Source organism: Oncorhynchus masou, chromosome 25, assembly GCF_036934945.1.
Source record: "Oncorhynchus masou masou isolate Uvic2021 chromosome 25, UVic_Omas_1.1, whole genome shotgun sequence".
Taxonomy (NCBI): Eukaryota; Metazoa; Chordata; class Actinopteri; order Salmoniformes; family Salmonidae; genus Oncorhynchus; species Oncorhynchus masou.
The window spans coordinates 8,458,176-8,473,992 of record NC_088236.1 but is presented as its reverse complement, the minus strand read 5'-3'; the positions used below and the strand labels follow the sequence as shown (position 1 = coordinate 8,473,992).

The 15,817-nt window shown below is 44.6% G+C and overlaps 1 protein-coding gene across 1 annotated transcript; it reads left to right on the top strand.

Moving 5' to 3' along the window:
- Window positions 1-446: 446 nt before the first annotated feature.
- LOC135513483 (C-X-C motif chemokine 11-1-like) lies at window positions 447-2,893 on the top strand. Its single transcript, XM_064936360.1, has 4 exons — window positions 447-603; window positions 804-930; window positions 1,320-1,412; window positions 2,384-2,893. The coding sequence occupies exons 1-4, from the start codon at window positions 534-536 to the stop codon at window positions 2,394-2,396; spliced, it is 303 nt and encodes a 100-aa protein (XP_064792432.1). The 5' UTR covers window positions 447-533; the 3' UTR covers window positions 2,397-2,893.
- The last annotated feature ends 12,924 nt before the right edge of the window (window positions 2,894-15,817 follow it).

The window sequence follows — 15,817 nt, the reverse complement described above, 5'->3', positions numbered from 1 at the left end:
AAGTAGTGCACAATATAAGGATTAGGGCTCTCGTCTAAAGTAGTGCACTATATAGGGAATAGGGCTCTGGTCAAAAGTAGTGCACTATATGGGGAATAGGGCTCTGGTCAAAAGTAGTGCACTATATAGTTTATTTGTCTCTGGTCAAAAGTAGTGCAATATGTAGGGAATAGGGTGCCATTTGGGATGGAAGAGGAAAGGCAGATTGTATCACCTCTCTGCCTTTCAGCACTCCTCACATTTCACTGTCAGAGAGAGTTTCTGAGAAATGGGAAGTCCTGTGTGAAAGGAGAAGCAGGGAAAAGGAGAAAGGAGCTGAAACAGAGGAAAGGGAAAACCCCTCTCTTTCTCTGTCTCCCCTTCTCATTGGATGACTGTCAGAGAAAGGGTGGGGCTTATTATAATATAGTATAAATACGAGCCAAGCTTTCCTCCATTCTCAACTTCTATCACTTCTCTCCTCCTTTCACAACTTCCATCACTTGACTGAGCTGTCTATCCAGACTCTAAAAGAAACTGAAGACACAGTATCCATGACCAACACGATGACATCAACGGTCCTCATCAGCTTCCTGGCCTGTCTGCTCCTGGCCAATGTAGAAGGTAATATCTCTGAAAAATCTTGAATTATATTTCTAATATTTTTGACATCTTTATTAGAAGTCTGTAGCATATGAATTGACTTGCAAAGCCTGGGAGATGTGTAGTAAAATATTAGGTTTGATTTTTGACTGAAGAGTTTAGTTCTTAGCTGCAATAATGCCATAACCAAACATGCCATAAACTTTTCTTGTCATCTCCAGGCCAGGTGGGTCATTCTAAAGCTCGGTGCCAGTGTCTGAATGGACTGGTGAACCACGTTAAACCTCTTCACATTGAGAAGCTCGAGGTGTACACCTCCAGCCACTCCTGCAGGAACATGGAGATCATGTAAGAAATCAATCTATCTATCTATCTATCTATCTATCTATCTATCTATCTATCTGTCTATCTGTCTGTCTGTCTGTCTGTCTGTCTGTCTGTCTGTCTGTCTGTCTGTCTGTCTGTCTGTCTGTCTGTCTGTCTGTCTGTCTGTCTGTCTGTCTGTCTGTCTGTCTGTCTGTCTGTCTGTCTGTCTGTCTGTCTGTCTGTCTGTCTGTCTGTCTCTACCATATTAATATCAGTGCATATTGTGACCAGCTCAGTAGATGGACACAATGGTAAATGTTGCTATTTATTTGTACACCTGCTAGGAGGATAATATTATTTCTCTATATGCTCAGTTGGAAAGTGGTGAAGGCTAACTTCTAACAGTAGTCTCTCTCTCCTTGTATATTCAGTGTCACTCTGAAGAACGGAGAAGGGAAGAAGTGTCTGAATCCAGAGGCTCCATTTGCAAAGAAAATCATTGAGAAAATAATGAACAAACAAAGGTGAGGACAACATATGCAGACTTCAATACACACTAACTGATCCATATGCATCTTTTTCAACAGAGCAATACTCAGTACATCACTATTATATCAGTACATCAGTATTATATCAGTACATCAGTATTATATCAGTACTATATCAGTACATCAGTATTATATCAGTACATCAGTATTATATCAGTACATCAGTATTATATCAGTACATCAGTATATCAGTATTACATCAGTATTTCAGTATTTCAGTATCATATCAGTACATCATTATATCAGTATTATATCAGTATTATATCAGTATACCAGTATTATATCAGTATACCAGTATTATATCAGTACATCAGTATACCAGTATTATATCAGTATACCAGTATTATATCAGTACATCAGTATATCGGTACATCAATAAGTCAATACATCGATTCATTGCTATATCAGTACATCAGTACATCAGTATTATATCAGTACATCAGTATATCACTATATATCAGTACACCAATATATCAGTACATCAGTATATCACTATATATCAGTACACCAATATATCAGTACATCAGTATTATATCAGTACATCAGTATACCACTATATATCAGTACACCAATATATCAGTACATCAGTACATCAGTATTATATCAGTACATCAGTATATCACTATATATCAGTACACCAATATATCAGTACATCAGTATACCACTATATATCAGTACACCAATATATCAGTACATCAGTATACCACTATATATCAGTACACCAATATATCAGTACATCAGTATACCACTATATATCAGTACACCAATATATCAGTACATCAGTATTATATCAGTACATCAGTATATCACTATATATCAGTACATCAGTATACCAGAATCAGTATGTCAGTACATCAGTATGTCAGTATATCTTGAGTCTCTATTTATTAGTAGTTAATTATTAAGTTACTAATTATATAAGTATAATAATTGATGTTTTATTTCAGGAGTGTGCAGTAAATCTGTGAACTAATGACACCAATCCCATTGAGAACTTGATGGAACAGAGAGCACCATGAGAGAGAGCTCATCCGGATTAATTACCACAGTTGAGTCAATGCACTGAAGACTGCCTGAGTACGTTTACACTCTTTAATGGTACTTAGAAAGTCGTGTTTTAAATTGACAAAATTGGTATATCTTACACCATATGACTTACTAGTTGAGAGACATTCATAACATCTTCCAATGGAAACTTAAATAGGCTGACATTTAAGTTTTTTTAGGTCAGTTTAATCTTTTCTTGAATGTTCAATTGTTCATTGTTCATTTATGCAATTGAAAATACAAAAAGCATGTAAATATGTAGGTATATTTTTTCATTTTGGAAGGTCAAGACTTGAAATGTTTTACATTTTGTTTAGTGATCAAAATGATCAACATCTGTGTAAATACTGTATATTCTATATGTGTTGTTTACTTTTTCTATCAAAATATTAAAAACGCATTTGACTCTACTTTCTGCTCTATTTTACCTCTGTTCAGCTAGTCTTTGATAGCACACCAAAGGTCACTACAATGATGATAGTCAGATAACAGACTATGTAGAGTGTGATGTCTTCTAGAACATAGCCTAAAGGAACACATTATGTAGAGTGAGATGTCTTCTAGAACATAGCCTAAAGGAACACATTATGTAGAGTGTGATGTCTTCTAGAACATAGCCTAAAGAAACACATTATGTCGAGTGGGATGTCTTCTAGAACATAGCCTAAAGAAACACAAACACATCTAGAAATCATGATCAGTTTTAGCAGCAACTACACGTGTATAGAGCTTTCATAACATCTTCATAAAAACAAAATAGATGCTTCATAAATACTTAAATACTACACCTGGCTATTAGAGGAGTCTTGTCTGGCAGTGAAACAGTTCATTCAGCATCATTTAATGCATTAAAAATATATATATCTGATATGGCTGACTTGCTGAAACAAATGTATGTTTCTACTGACAATTGAGATGTACAAACTATGGCATAAGGGGACGATAAACAGATAAGAGGCAATCCGTATTTTTGATGAAGACATTAATGAGCGAGCGAGGACAGACGTGGTCAATATAACTATTTCTTCAGCACTTTTGAAATGTACAGCGACAGAATTCAGAACATGGGTGTCAGGACCCGGTTACGAACCTGGGTCTCCGGAGTGAGAAACAGTCACTTAACCAACTGAGCCACGAATAGTCAGCAGAACCCAGAAGATGAGGCAGACACAGCAGTACTTAAGACGGTGTATTTAATAAAGTAAAAAAGAGAAGTCCTTCAAAACAAAAATGGCAAATCCAAAAGGTGGTAGGAATAGCACAAAAAGCCTCAAGAGATACTCAAAAACAAAAACAGAATTCCACAAGAGCATCCACCGGAATCGACAAGAATACACAGAACACTAGGGCTGGGTGCTAACATACAAACACAGAGCACAGAACTGAGGGAAACTAAGGGTTTAAATACAATCAGGGGAAAACGAGGCACAGGTGCAAATAATAATGGGGAACAAGGGAAAAAACATAAGGTCAAAAAGCACAATGGGGGCATCTAGTGACCAAAACCCGGAACAACCCTGGCCAAATCCTGACAGAATCCCCCCTAGGAACGGCTCCTGACGTTCCTACCAGCTCTCTCAGGGTGGAGGGCCCTGAACTGACGAATGAGGTCAGGGTCCAGGATGTCTTTGGCAGGAACCCAGGAGCGCTCCTCGGGACCGTAGCCTTCCCAGTCCACCAGATACTGCCAGGACCGCTGCACCCGGCGGGAATCCAGTATCCGATGGACGGTATAAGCCGGCTGGCCTCCAATGACACGAGGCGGAGGGGGAGGTCTGTCTGCCGGGACAAGGGGAGAAAAAACAACAGGTTTTAACAATGAAATGTGAAATGTGGGATTAATCTTAAGGGATCTGGGTAAGTGTAGGCGATAAGAAACTGGGTTAACTCTCCTGGCAACCTTGAAGGGACCGATGTATTTTTGGGACAGCTTGCGAGACTCCACCCGTAGAGGTAAGTCTCTTGTGGAGAGCCAGACTCTCTGGCCGGGGCGCAGGGTAGGCCCGGGACGGCGACATCTGTTGGCTTGTTGTTGGTACCTCTGTGAGGAACGCATAAGATTAAGACGGGTCTTCCTCCACATAAGCCGACAGCGTCTGACGAACTTCAAGGCTGAAGGCACTCTGACTTCTGCCTCCTGGTCCGGGAACAATGGAGGAGCATAGCCAAACTGACACTCGTGCGGGGACATACCAGTGGAGGAGGAGCGCAAGGTGTTGTGCGCGTATTCGGCCCAAACAATAAAGGATGACCATGTGGACGGGTTGTCACGAGTCATACATCGGAGGGTGGTTTCCAGCTCTTGATTCATCCTCTCTGTTTGGCCGTTGGACTCCGGATGGTACCCTGAAGATAGACTGGCAGAAGCCCCCATGAGTTGGCAGAAGGCCTTCCAAAACCTTGAGGCGAACTGGGGACCTCTGTCAGAAACCATATCTTGAGGAATGCCGAAGACTCGGAACACATGATTAATTACCAACTCAGCCGTTTCCTTGGCAGAAGGTAACTTAGTCAGAGGGACGAACCTGGCCGCCTTTGAAAACCTGTCAATTATGACTAGGATAGTAGTATTGCCATGGGATGGAGGAAGTCCAGTAATAAAGTCCAATGAGATATGGGACCAGGGTCTGTGGGGAACAGGTAAAGGGTGAAGGAGTCCTTGAGGGCGGAGGTGAGAAGATTTGCCCTGGCAGCACACGGGACAGGCATTGACGAAAGTGGCAACGTCTTCTCTTATGGTAGGCCACCAGAACTTACGCTGGATGAACTCCAAGGTGCGACCTACGCCCGGATGACAGGTGAGGCGAGAGGAGTGCCGCCACAGAAGGACCTGAGTCCTCACTGCCTTGGGGACAAACAACCGATTGGCAGGACCTCCTTTCGGGTCCGGTTCGCTAGCTTGAGCACGTCTCACGGTATCCTCAACTTGCCACGAGATCGGAGCCACAATCTTAGCAGCAGGAAGGACAGGCATGTCCGTGTCATTTCGAATGGCAGGAGCGTAGACTCGGGACAGGGCATCCGGTTTGAGATTCTTCGACCCGGGCCGATAGGTGAGGATAAACTGGAATCGATTGAAGAAAAGAGACCATCTAGCTTGTCTAGAGTTCAACCGCTTCGCCTGCTGGATATACTCCAGATTTTTGTGGTCCGTAAGCACTTGAAACGGGTGAGAAGCCCCCTCGAGCCAGTGTCTCCATTCCTTCAATGCCATCTTAACCGCTAGGAGTTCACGATCCCCCACATCGTAGTTCCTCTCAGTCGGGGTAAGCCGGTGTGAGAAGAAAGCGCACGGATGAAGCTTCTTGTCTTCACCCCTCTGAGACAGGACAGCTCCAACACCAACCTCTGATGCGTCTACCTCCACCACAAATGGTTCATCCGTAGTCGGTAGTATCAGGATGGGAGCAGAGAGAACGCGCTGCTTGAGTCCTTGGAAGGCCGTCTCAGCTTCTCTTCCCCACAAAAACCTTGCATTGCCACCCTTGGTTAAAGCTGAGAGAGGGGCTGCCACCAAGCTGAAGTTCTTGATGAACTTGCGGTAAAAGTTTGTGAAGCCCAGGAAACGCTGACCTTCCTTAACGGATATGGGGGTGGGCCAATCCGCTACCGCCCCTACCTTCCTGGGGTCCATTTGGACTCGACCGGGTTCCACTACAAATCCCAGGAATTGTACTCGGGATGAATTGAATTCACATTTTTCCGGCTTAACGTACAGATGGCTGTCCAGGAGGCGTTTGAGTACTTGTCTGACATGCTTAGTGTGTTCTTGAAGGGAGCTCGAAAAGATGAGGATGTCATCCAAGTAAACGAACACAAATATGTTAAGCATATCCCTAAGCACATCGTTTATGAGCGCTTGGAACACCGCTGGGGCGTTGGTCAGGCCGAAGGGCATCACCAAGTATTCATAGTGACCAGTAGGCGTGTTGAAAGCGGTCTTCCACTCGTCACCAGGTCTGATCCGCACAAGATGGTATGCGTTCCGCAGGTCAAGCTTAGTGAAAACAACTGCTTCCTGGAGCAGCTCGAAGGCTGTGGCCATAAGGGGTAGCGGGTAACGGTTACGGACGGTTATGGCATTGAGTCCCCGGTAGTCGATGCAAGGACGTAATCCACCGTCTTTCTTGGCCACAAAGAAAAACCCTGCTCCCGCCGGGGAGGTGGATGGACGCATGAGGCCTGCTTCCAGAGCGTCCTTGATGTAGGTATCCATAGCAGCTTGTTCGGGTGGAGATAGGGAAAAGATCCGACCCCTGGGGGGGCAAGTGCCCAGAAACAGGTCGATGGGGCAATCGTAAGGTCTATGGGGTGGTAGCATGGTGGCCCTCTGTTTGCTAAACACCAGTTTGAGGTCATGGTAACACTCGGGAACTCGGGTCAGGTCGATGGATTCTAAAGACTCGGGAGTAGAACTCGGGGAATTCTGGAAAATACAAGTAGCTTGGCACGTAGGACCCCACTGCTTGATAGTGCCCACAGACCAGTCGATGTGAGGGTTATGGCTGTGAAGCCAGGGGTATCCAAGGACGAGAGGGAACTCGGAACAGGAGATCAAATGAAAGTTCATCAATTCCTGGTGTTGTGAAACTGAAAGTCGCAAGGAGGTAGTGACATGAGTGACAAGTCCAGATCCCAAAGGGCTTCCATCCAATGTAGTGACCCTCATGGGTTCACTTAGAGGTTCAGAGGGAACGCCATTCTCCTTCGCCCAGACACCATCCATGAAGTTACCTGCGGCTCCAGAGTCTACCAAGGCTTGAAGGTGAAGCTTGTGGTTGTCCCAGGAGAGGGTGACTGGAATGAGCAGACGGGAGTTGGACGGATGGGAGGAGGTTATGTTTCCCGTTACAGTTCCCCCCGGTCTGTACGGGACAGAGCGTTTCCCTGGAGCCCGGGACACGTGGAACGGAAATGGCCCGGTTTGCCGCAATATAGACAGCGTCGCTCCCTCATCCGGCGGTCTCTCTCAGCCTGGGAGATGCGTCCAATCTGCATGGGTTCCGATGGAGCCAGCGAGGATAAAGGTGGGGACTCGGAGCTGGGACTGATAGGGGCTAGAGGCCCTCGGTTGAGTTCTCTCTCTCTCAGACGCTGGTCAATGCGTGAGGCCAACTTGATCAGGGACTCGAGATTGTCCGGTGGTTCCCGAGTGGCCAGTTCATCTTGGATAGTGTCGGAAAGGCCTTTCAGAAAGCACACCGTGAGCGCCTCGTTGTTCCAGCCACTTGCTGCTGCCACCGTGCGGAACTGGATGGCATAGTCCGTCACGCTGCGCCAACCTTGGTGGAGAGTCAGGAGCTGTTTGGCTGAGTCAGAACCACTGCTTGGGCCTTGAAACACTCGTTTGAATTCCTCAGCAAAGGCAGAGTAGCTGGCACAGCAGGAACTATGGGCATCCCACACAGCAGTAGCCCAGGCCAGGGCTTTTTCCGACAGCAGGGTGATGATATAAGCGATCTTAGACCGGTCGGTGGGAAACGACGAGGGTTGTAGCTCAAAGGAGAGAGAACATTGGGTGAGAAACCCTTTACAAGCACTTGGATCACCTGAGAACCGTTGGGGAGGTGGAAGACGAGGTTCAGCCAGGGGGTTAACTGCCATGGGTACGTGAATCTGAGGTACTGGGACGGGAACTGTTGCCGGGGTAAGACGATCAGATATTTGCTTAATGGAAGTCAGCATCTCCGACAGAAGATGAGAATGTCTAGCCATTAAGGCCTCTTGCTGAACCAGGGCGGCTTTGTGGCGTTGGACAGTCTCCTGGTGGTGGGACAGCATGGCAAAAAGGTCCTGGGAACTGGCTGCCTCTGGGTTCATTTTTGGCTCTGTGTTTCTGTCAGGACCCGGTTACGAACCTGGGTCTCCGGAGTGAGAAACAGTCACTTAACCAACTGAGCCACGAATAGTCAGCAGAACCCAGAAGATGAGGCAGACACAGCAGTACTTAAGACGGTGTATTTAATAAAGTAAAAAGGAGAAGTCCTTCAAAACAAAAATGGCAAATCCAAAAGGTGGTAGGAATAGCACAAAAAAGCCTCAAGAGATACTCAAAAACAAAAACAGAATTCCACAAGAGCATCCACCGGAATCGACAAGAATACACAGAACACTAGGGCTGGGTGCTAACATACAAACACAGAGCACAGAACTGAGGGAAACTAAGGGTTTAAATACAATCAGGGGAAAACGAGGCACAGGTGCAAATAATAATGGGGAACAAGGGAAAAAACATAAGGTCAAAAAGCACAATGGGGGCATCTAGTGACCAAAACCCGGAACAACCCTGGCCAAATCCTGACAATGGGCCGTTCTTACAGTGTTCTCCATGTACACCAAGTCAGAACCATAGGATAAATAAAGGGGGCTCTTACCATATTTGATAATGACATTTCTTGAAAACAGGCTATAGGCTACACATGCACCATCAAGTCAGAACAGTAGGCTAAGTTTTGAGGGGGAAAGGAACCAAATTATTAGGGTGAGGCACATGGGCTACTATCTGCTAACTACACAACATACACTTTGTATTACTTTCTTAGCTACAGTATACATATCTCCCATGTACTGTAGGTATTCCTCTTGTCCAGATGGGTTAGGGCAGTGTGCAGTGTGATTGCATTACCACAAAAATGGACGAGGCAAGTAGAATGGGAAAAAAGTAAGGAACTTGTATGACGGACCTGTATTAAAGAACATAAATGGTTAAAGAAAAGTGTGATAAATAAAAACATAAACCAATTTCATTTCCAACTAAAAAACTGACAGCAGAGCCCCTAGTCCCACTCAACATGCCTCAGATACCTCCTTGCTCCCACCTCCCACACATGCGGTGACCTCACCCAGCATAACTAGTGCGTCCAGAGATGTAACCTCTCTTATCATCACTCAATGCCTAGGTTTACCTCCACTGTACCCGCATCCCACCATACCCCTGTCTGAACATTATGCACTGAATATATTCTACTACGCCCAGAAATCTGCTCCTTTTATCCTCTGTCCCCAATGCACTAGACGACCAGTTTTGATAGCCTTTAGCCGTACCATCATCCTACTCCTCCTCTGTTCCTCAGGTGATGTGGAGGCTAAATCAGGCCCTGTGTGGTCCTAAGCACTTTCATTTGTTGACTTATGTACAGTGGGGCAAAAAAGTATTTAGTCAGCCACCAATTGTGCAAGTTCTCCCACTTAAAAAGATGAGAGAGGCCTGTAATTTTCATCATAGGTACACTTCAACTATGACAGACAAAATGAGAAAAAAAATCCAGAAAATCACATTGTAGGATGTTTAATGAATTTATTCGCAAATTATGGTGGAAAATAAGTATTTGGTCACCTACAAACAAGCAAGATTTCTGCCTCTCACAGACCTGTAACTTCTTCTTTAAGAGGCTCCTCTGTCCTCCACTCGGTACCTGTATTAATGGCACCTGTTTGAACTTGTTATCAGTATAAAAGACACCTGTCCACAACCTCAAACAGTCACACTTCAAACTCCACTATGGCCATGACCAAAGAGCTGTCAAAGGACAGCAGAAACAAAATTGTAGACCTGCACCAGGCTGGTAAGACTGCATCTGCAATAGGTAAGCAGCTTGCTTTGAAGAAATCAACTGAGGGAGCAATTATTAAGAAATGGAAGACAAACAAGACCACTGATAATCTCCTCGGTCTGGGGCTCCACGCAAGATTACATTACATTTAAGTCATTTAGCAGACGCTCTTATCCAGAGCGACTTACAAATTGGTGAATTCACCTTCTGACATCCAGTGGAACAGCCACTTTACAATAGTGCATCTAAATCATTTAAGGGGGGTGAGAAGGATTACTTTTCCTATCCTAGGTATTCCTTGAAGAGGTGGGGTTTCAGGTGTCTCCGGAAGGTGGTGATTGACTCCGCTGTCCTGGCGTCGTGAGGGAGTTTGTTCCACCATTGGGGGGCCAGAGCAGCGAACAGTTTTGACTGGGCTGAGCGGGAACTGTACTTCCTCAGTGGTAGGGAGGCGAGCAGGCCAGAGGTGGATGAACGCAGTGCCCTTGTTTGGGTGTAGGGCCTGATCAGAGCCTGGAGGTACTGCGGTGCCGTTCCCCTCACAGCTCCGTAGGCAAGCACCATGGTCTTGTAGCGGATGCGAGCTTCAACTGGAAGCCAGTGGAGAGAGCGGAGGAGCGGGGTGACGTGAGGTCAAAATGATCACAAGAACGGTGAGCAAAAATCCCAGAACCACACAGAGGGACCTAGTGAATGACCTAGTGAATGAGACCTAGTGAATGAGAGCTGGGACCAAAGTAACAAAGCCTATCATCAGTAACATACTACGCCGCCAGGGACTCAAATCCTGCAGTGCCAGATGTGTCCCCCTGCTTAAGCCAGCACATGTCCAGGCCCATCTGAAGTTTGCTAGAGAGCATTTGGATGATCCAGAAGAAGATTGGGAGAATGTCATATGGTCAGATGAAACCAAAATAGAACTTTTTGGTAAAAACTCAACTCGTTGTGTTTGGAGGACAAAGAATGCTGAGTTGCATCCAAAGAACACCATACCTACTGTGAAGCATGGGGGTGGAAACATCATGCTTTGGGGCTGTTTTCCTGCAAAGGGACCAGGACGACTGATCCGTGTAAAGAAAAGAATGAATGGGGCCATGTATCGTGAGGTTTTGAGTGAAAACCTCCTTCCATCAGCAAGGGCATTGAAGATGAAACGTGGCTGGGTCTTTCAGCATGACAATGATCCCAAACACACCGCCCGGGCAATGAAGGAGTGGCTTCGTAAGAAGCATTTCAAGGTCCTGGAGTGGCCTAGCCAGTCTCCAGATCTCAACTATATAGAAAATCTTTGGAGGCAGTTGAAAGTCTGTGTTGCCCAGCAACAGCCCCAAAACATCCCTATTCTAGAGGAGATCTGCATGGAGGAATGGGCCAAAATACCAGCAACAGTGTGTGAAAACCTTGTGAAGACTTACAGAAAATGTTTGCCCTCTGTCATTGCCAACAAAGGGTATTTAACAAAGTATTGAGATAAACTTTTGTTATTGACCAAATACTTATTTTCCACCATAATTTGCAAATACATTAATTAAAAATCCTACAATGTGATTTTCTGGAGAAATAAATTCTCATTTTGTCTGTCATAGTTGAAGTGTACCTATGATGAAAATTACAGGCCTCTCTCATCTTTTTAAGTGGGAGAACTTGCACAATTGGTGGCTGACTAAATACTTTTTTGCCCCACTGTAACCAAAAAAGCCTTGGTTTCATGCATGTTAACATCAGAAGCCTCCTCCTTAAGTTTGTTTTACTCACTGCTTTAGCACACTCCGCCAGCCCTGATGTCCTTGCCGTGTCTGAATCCTGGCTTAGGAAGGCCACCAAAAAGGTTTTCATCGCCAACTACAATATTTTCTGTCAGGATAGAACTGCCACAGAAGAGGAGTTGCAATCTACTGCAGAGATACCCTGCAAAGTTCTGTCATACTTTCCAGGTCTATGCCCAAACAGTTCGAGCTTCTAATTTTAAAAATTAATCTCTCCAGAAATAAGTCTCTCACTGTTGCCGCCTGTTCTAGACCCCCCTCAGCTCCCAGCCGTGCCCTGGACACCATATGTGAATTGATTACCTCCCATATATCTTCAGAGTTTGTTCCACTACGTGACCTAAACTGGGATATTCTTAACACTCTGACCGTCCTACAATCTAAGCTAGATGCCCTCAATCTCACACAAATTATTAAGGAACCCACCAGGTACAAACCTAAATCTGTAAACCTGGGCACCCTCATAGATATTACCCTGACCAACTTGCCCTCCAAATACACCTCTGCTGTTTTCAATCAGGATCTCAGCTATCACTGCCTCTTTGCCTGCATCCGCTATGGGTCTGCGGTCAAAGACCACCCCTCATCACTGTCAAACTCTCCCTAAAACACTTCTGCGAGCAGGCCTTTCTAATCGACCTGGCCCGGGTATCCTTGAAGGATATTTACCTCACCCCGTCAGTCGAGGATGCCTGGTCGTTCTTTAAAAGTAATTTCCTCACCATCTTAAATAAGCATGCCCCTTTCAAAAAATGCAGAATTAAGAACATATATAGGCCTTGGTTCATTCCAGACCTGACTACCCTCGAGCAGCACAAAAACCTCTTGTGGTGGACTGCACTAGCATCGAATAGTCCCCACGATATGGAACTTTTCAGGGAAGTCAGGAACCAATACAAGCAGTCAGTCAGGAAAGCAAAGGCTAGCTTTTTCAAACAGAAATGTGCATCCTGTAGCTCTAACCACAAAAAGTTTTGGGACACTGTAAAGTCCATGGATAATAAGAGCACCTCCTCCCAGCTGCCCACTGCCCTGAGTCTAGGTAACACGGCCACCACCGATAGATCTACAATAATCGAGAATTTCAATAAGCATTTCTCTATGACTGGCCCATGCTTTCCTCCTGGCTACCCCAACCCCGGCCAACAGCTCCACACCCCCCACAGCTACTTGCCCAAGCCTCCCCAGCTTCTCCTTCACCCAAATCCAGATAGCAGATGTTCTGAAAGAGCTGCAAAACCTGGACCCATACAAATCAGCTGGGCCAGACAATCTGGACATTCTCTTTCTAAAATTATCTGCCGCCATTGTTGCAACCCCTATTACCAGTCTGTTCAACCTCTCTTTCATATTGTCCGAGATCCCTAAAGATTGGAAAGATACCGTAGTCATCCCCATCTTCAATAGGGGGTGACACTCTCGACCCAAACTGCAAGAGACTTGTATCCATCCTGCCATGGCTTTCTAAAGTTCTAAAGCCAAGTTCTAAAGTTCTAAAGCCAAGTTCTAAAGTTCTAAAGCCAAGTTCTAAAGTTCTAAAGTTCTAAAGCCAAGTTCTAAAGTTCTAAAGCTAAGTTCTAAAGTTCTAAATCCAAGTTCTAAAGTTCTAATGTCAAGTTCTAAAGTTTTAAAGCCAAGTTCTAACGCCAAGTTCTAAAGTTCTAAAGTCAAGTTCTAAAGTTCTAAAGTTCTAAAGCCAAGTTCTAAAGTTCTTAAACCAAGTTCTAAAGTTCTAAAGCCAAGTTCTAAAGTTCTAAAGCCAAGTTCTAAAGTTCTAAAGTTCTAAAGTCAAGTTCTAAAGCCAAGTTAAGAAACAGATCACTGATCATTTCGAATCCCACCGTACCTTCTTCACTGTGCAATCCGGTTTCCAAGCTGGTCACAGGTGCACCTCAGCCACGCTCAAGGTCCTAAACAATATCATAACCGCTATCAATAAAAGACAGTACTGTGCAACCGTCTTCATCGACCTGGCCAAGGCTTTCGACTCTGTCAATCACCGTATTCTTATCGGCAGACTCAACAGCCTTGGTTTCTCTAATGACTTCATCGCCTGCTTCACCTACTTCTTCTCAGATAGAGTTCAGTGTGTCAAATTGGAGGGCCTGTTGTCTGGTCCTCTGGCAGTCTCTATGGGGGTGCCACAAGGTTAAATTCTCAGGCCGACTCTTTTCTCTATATATATCAACGATGTCGGTCTTGCTGCGGGTGATTCCCTGGTCCACCTCTACACAGACGACACCATTCTGTATATATCTGGCACTTCTTTGGATACTGTGTTAACAAACCTCCAAAAGCGCTTCAATGCCAAATGAAACTCCTTCCGTGGCCTCCACCTGCTTTTAAATGCTAGTAAAACTAAATGCATGCTTTTCAACCGTTCGCTGCCCGCACCCGCCCGCCCCACTAGCATCACTACTCTGGACGGTTCTGACTTATAATATGTGGACAACAAATACCCAAGTGTCTGGCTAGACTGTAAACTCTCCTTCCAGACTCATATTAAACATCACCAATCCAAAATTAAATCTAGATTCAGCTTCCTATTTCGCAACAACGCCTCCTTCACTCACACCTCCAAACATACTCTCGTAAAACTAACTAGCCTACCGATCCTCGACTTCGGCGATGTCATTGACAAAATAGCCTCCAACACTCTGCTCAGCAAACTGGATGTAGTCTATCACAGTGCCATCCATTCTGTCACCAAAGCCCCATATACCACCCACCACTGTGACCTGTATGCTCTAGTCAGCTGGCCCTCGCTACATATTCACTGCCCGAACCATTGGCTCCAGGTCATCTATAAGTCTATGCTAGGTAAAGCTTCGCCTTATGTCAGCTACGATAACATCACCCACCCATAGCACGCGCTCCAGCAGGTACATCTCACTGGTCATCCCCAAAGCCAACACCTCCTTTGGCCGCCTTTCCTTCCAGTTCTCTGCTGCCAATGACTGGAACGAGTTGCACAAATCGCTGAAGCTGGAGACTTATATTTCCCTCACTAACTTTAAACATCAGCTATCTGAGCAGCTAACCGATCGATGCAGCTGTACATAGCCCATCTGTAAATAGCCCTTCCAATCGACCTACCTCCTCCCATTATTGTTTTTATTTACTTTTCTGCTCTTTTGCACACCAGTATTTCTACTTGCACATCATCATCTACTCATCTATCACTCCAGTGTTTATTTGCTAAATTGTAATTACCTCGCTACTATGGCCTATTTATTGCCTTTCCTCATCGTGCCATTTGCACACACTGTATGTAGTCTTTTTTCTATTGTGTTATTGACTGTACGTTTGTTTATTCCATGTGTAACTCCGTGTTGTTGTTTGTGTCCCACTGCTTTGCTTTATCTTGGCCAGGACGCAGTTGTAAATGAGAACTTGTTCTCAACTAGCCTACCTGGTTAAATAAAGGTGAAATAAAAAAATAAAAATGTATTTTGGCATTGTCCATATGTAGCTTGTTTTTGGTCACAGGTCCAGGGATGGCTGAAGAATTGCAACATTTGCCTAGAACTAACACTGCAGACAGCAATAAAGGGTGATTTTAAAAGCCATAGTCAATCAATCAATAATATAATAATTATTTTAGCAAATCTGTAGAAGCTATGAGAATAAAAAGGTTCAGCACTTTTGTGAAGCATCATGGCACAGTTGAAAAATAAATGGCAAATAGAAATCCAAAATGGATGGTGTTGAGAGACAGATGGGAGGGGTTGAATGGAGCTGAAGTAGCACATTTACAAATAGAAATCCAAAATGGATGGTGTTGAGAGACAGATGGGAGGGGTTGAATGGAGCTGAAGTAGCACAGTTACAAATAGAAATCAAACTGGATGGACATCAGAAATAGAGGAAAAATGTAAAAACAAACAAAATATAACTATTGTAAAATAGACTGTGTCTGTAAAATGTGTATAAGATGTATAAACTGAAGGTATAAGCCTGAGTGTTTATTATGTGTATGTATATCTGTATATGCATGCATGTGTGTATGTAGGTG

What these genes read in the sequence shown, in the direction of transcription:
- LOC135513483 (XM_064936360.1), top strand. Translation starts at nt 534, where the DNA reads ATGACCAACACGATGACATCAACGGTCCTCATCAGCTTCCTGGCCTGT. An exon ending in GCTCCTGGCCAATGTAGAAG is followed by an intron (nt 604 to 803) that starts GTAATATCTCTG and finishes TGTCATCTCCAG; the next exon opens with GCCAGGTGGGTCATTCTAAA. An exon ending in TGCAGGAACATGGAGATCAT is followed by an intron (nt 931 to 1,319) that starts GTAAGAAATCAA and finishes TTGTATATTCAG; the next exon opens with TGTCACTCTGAAGAACGGAG.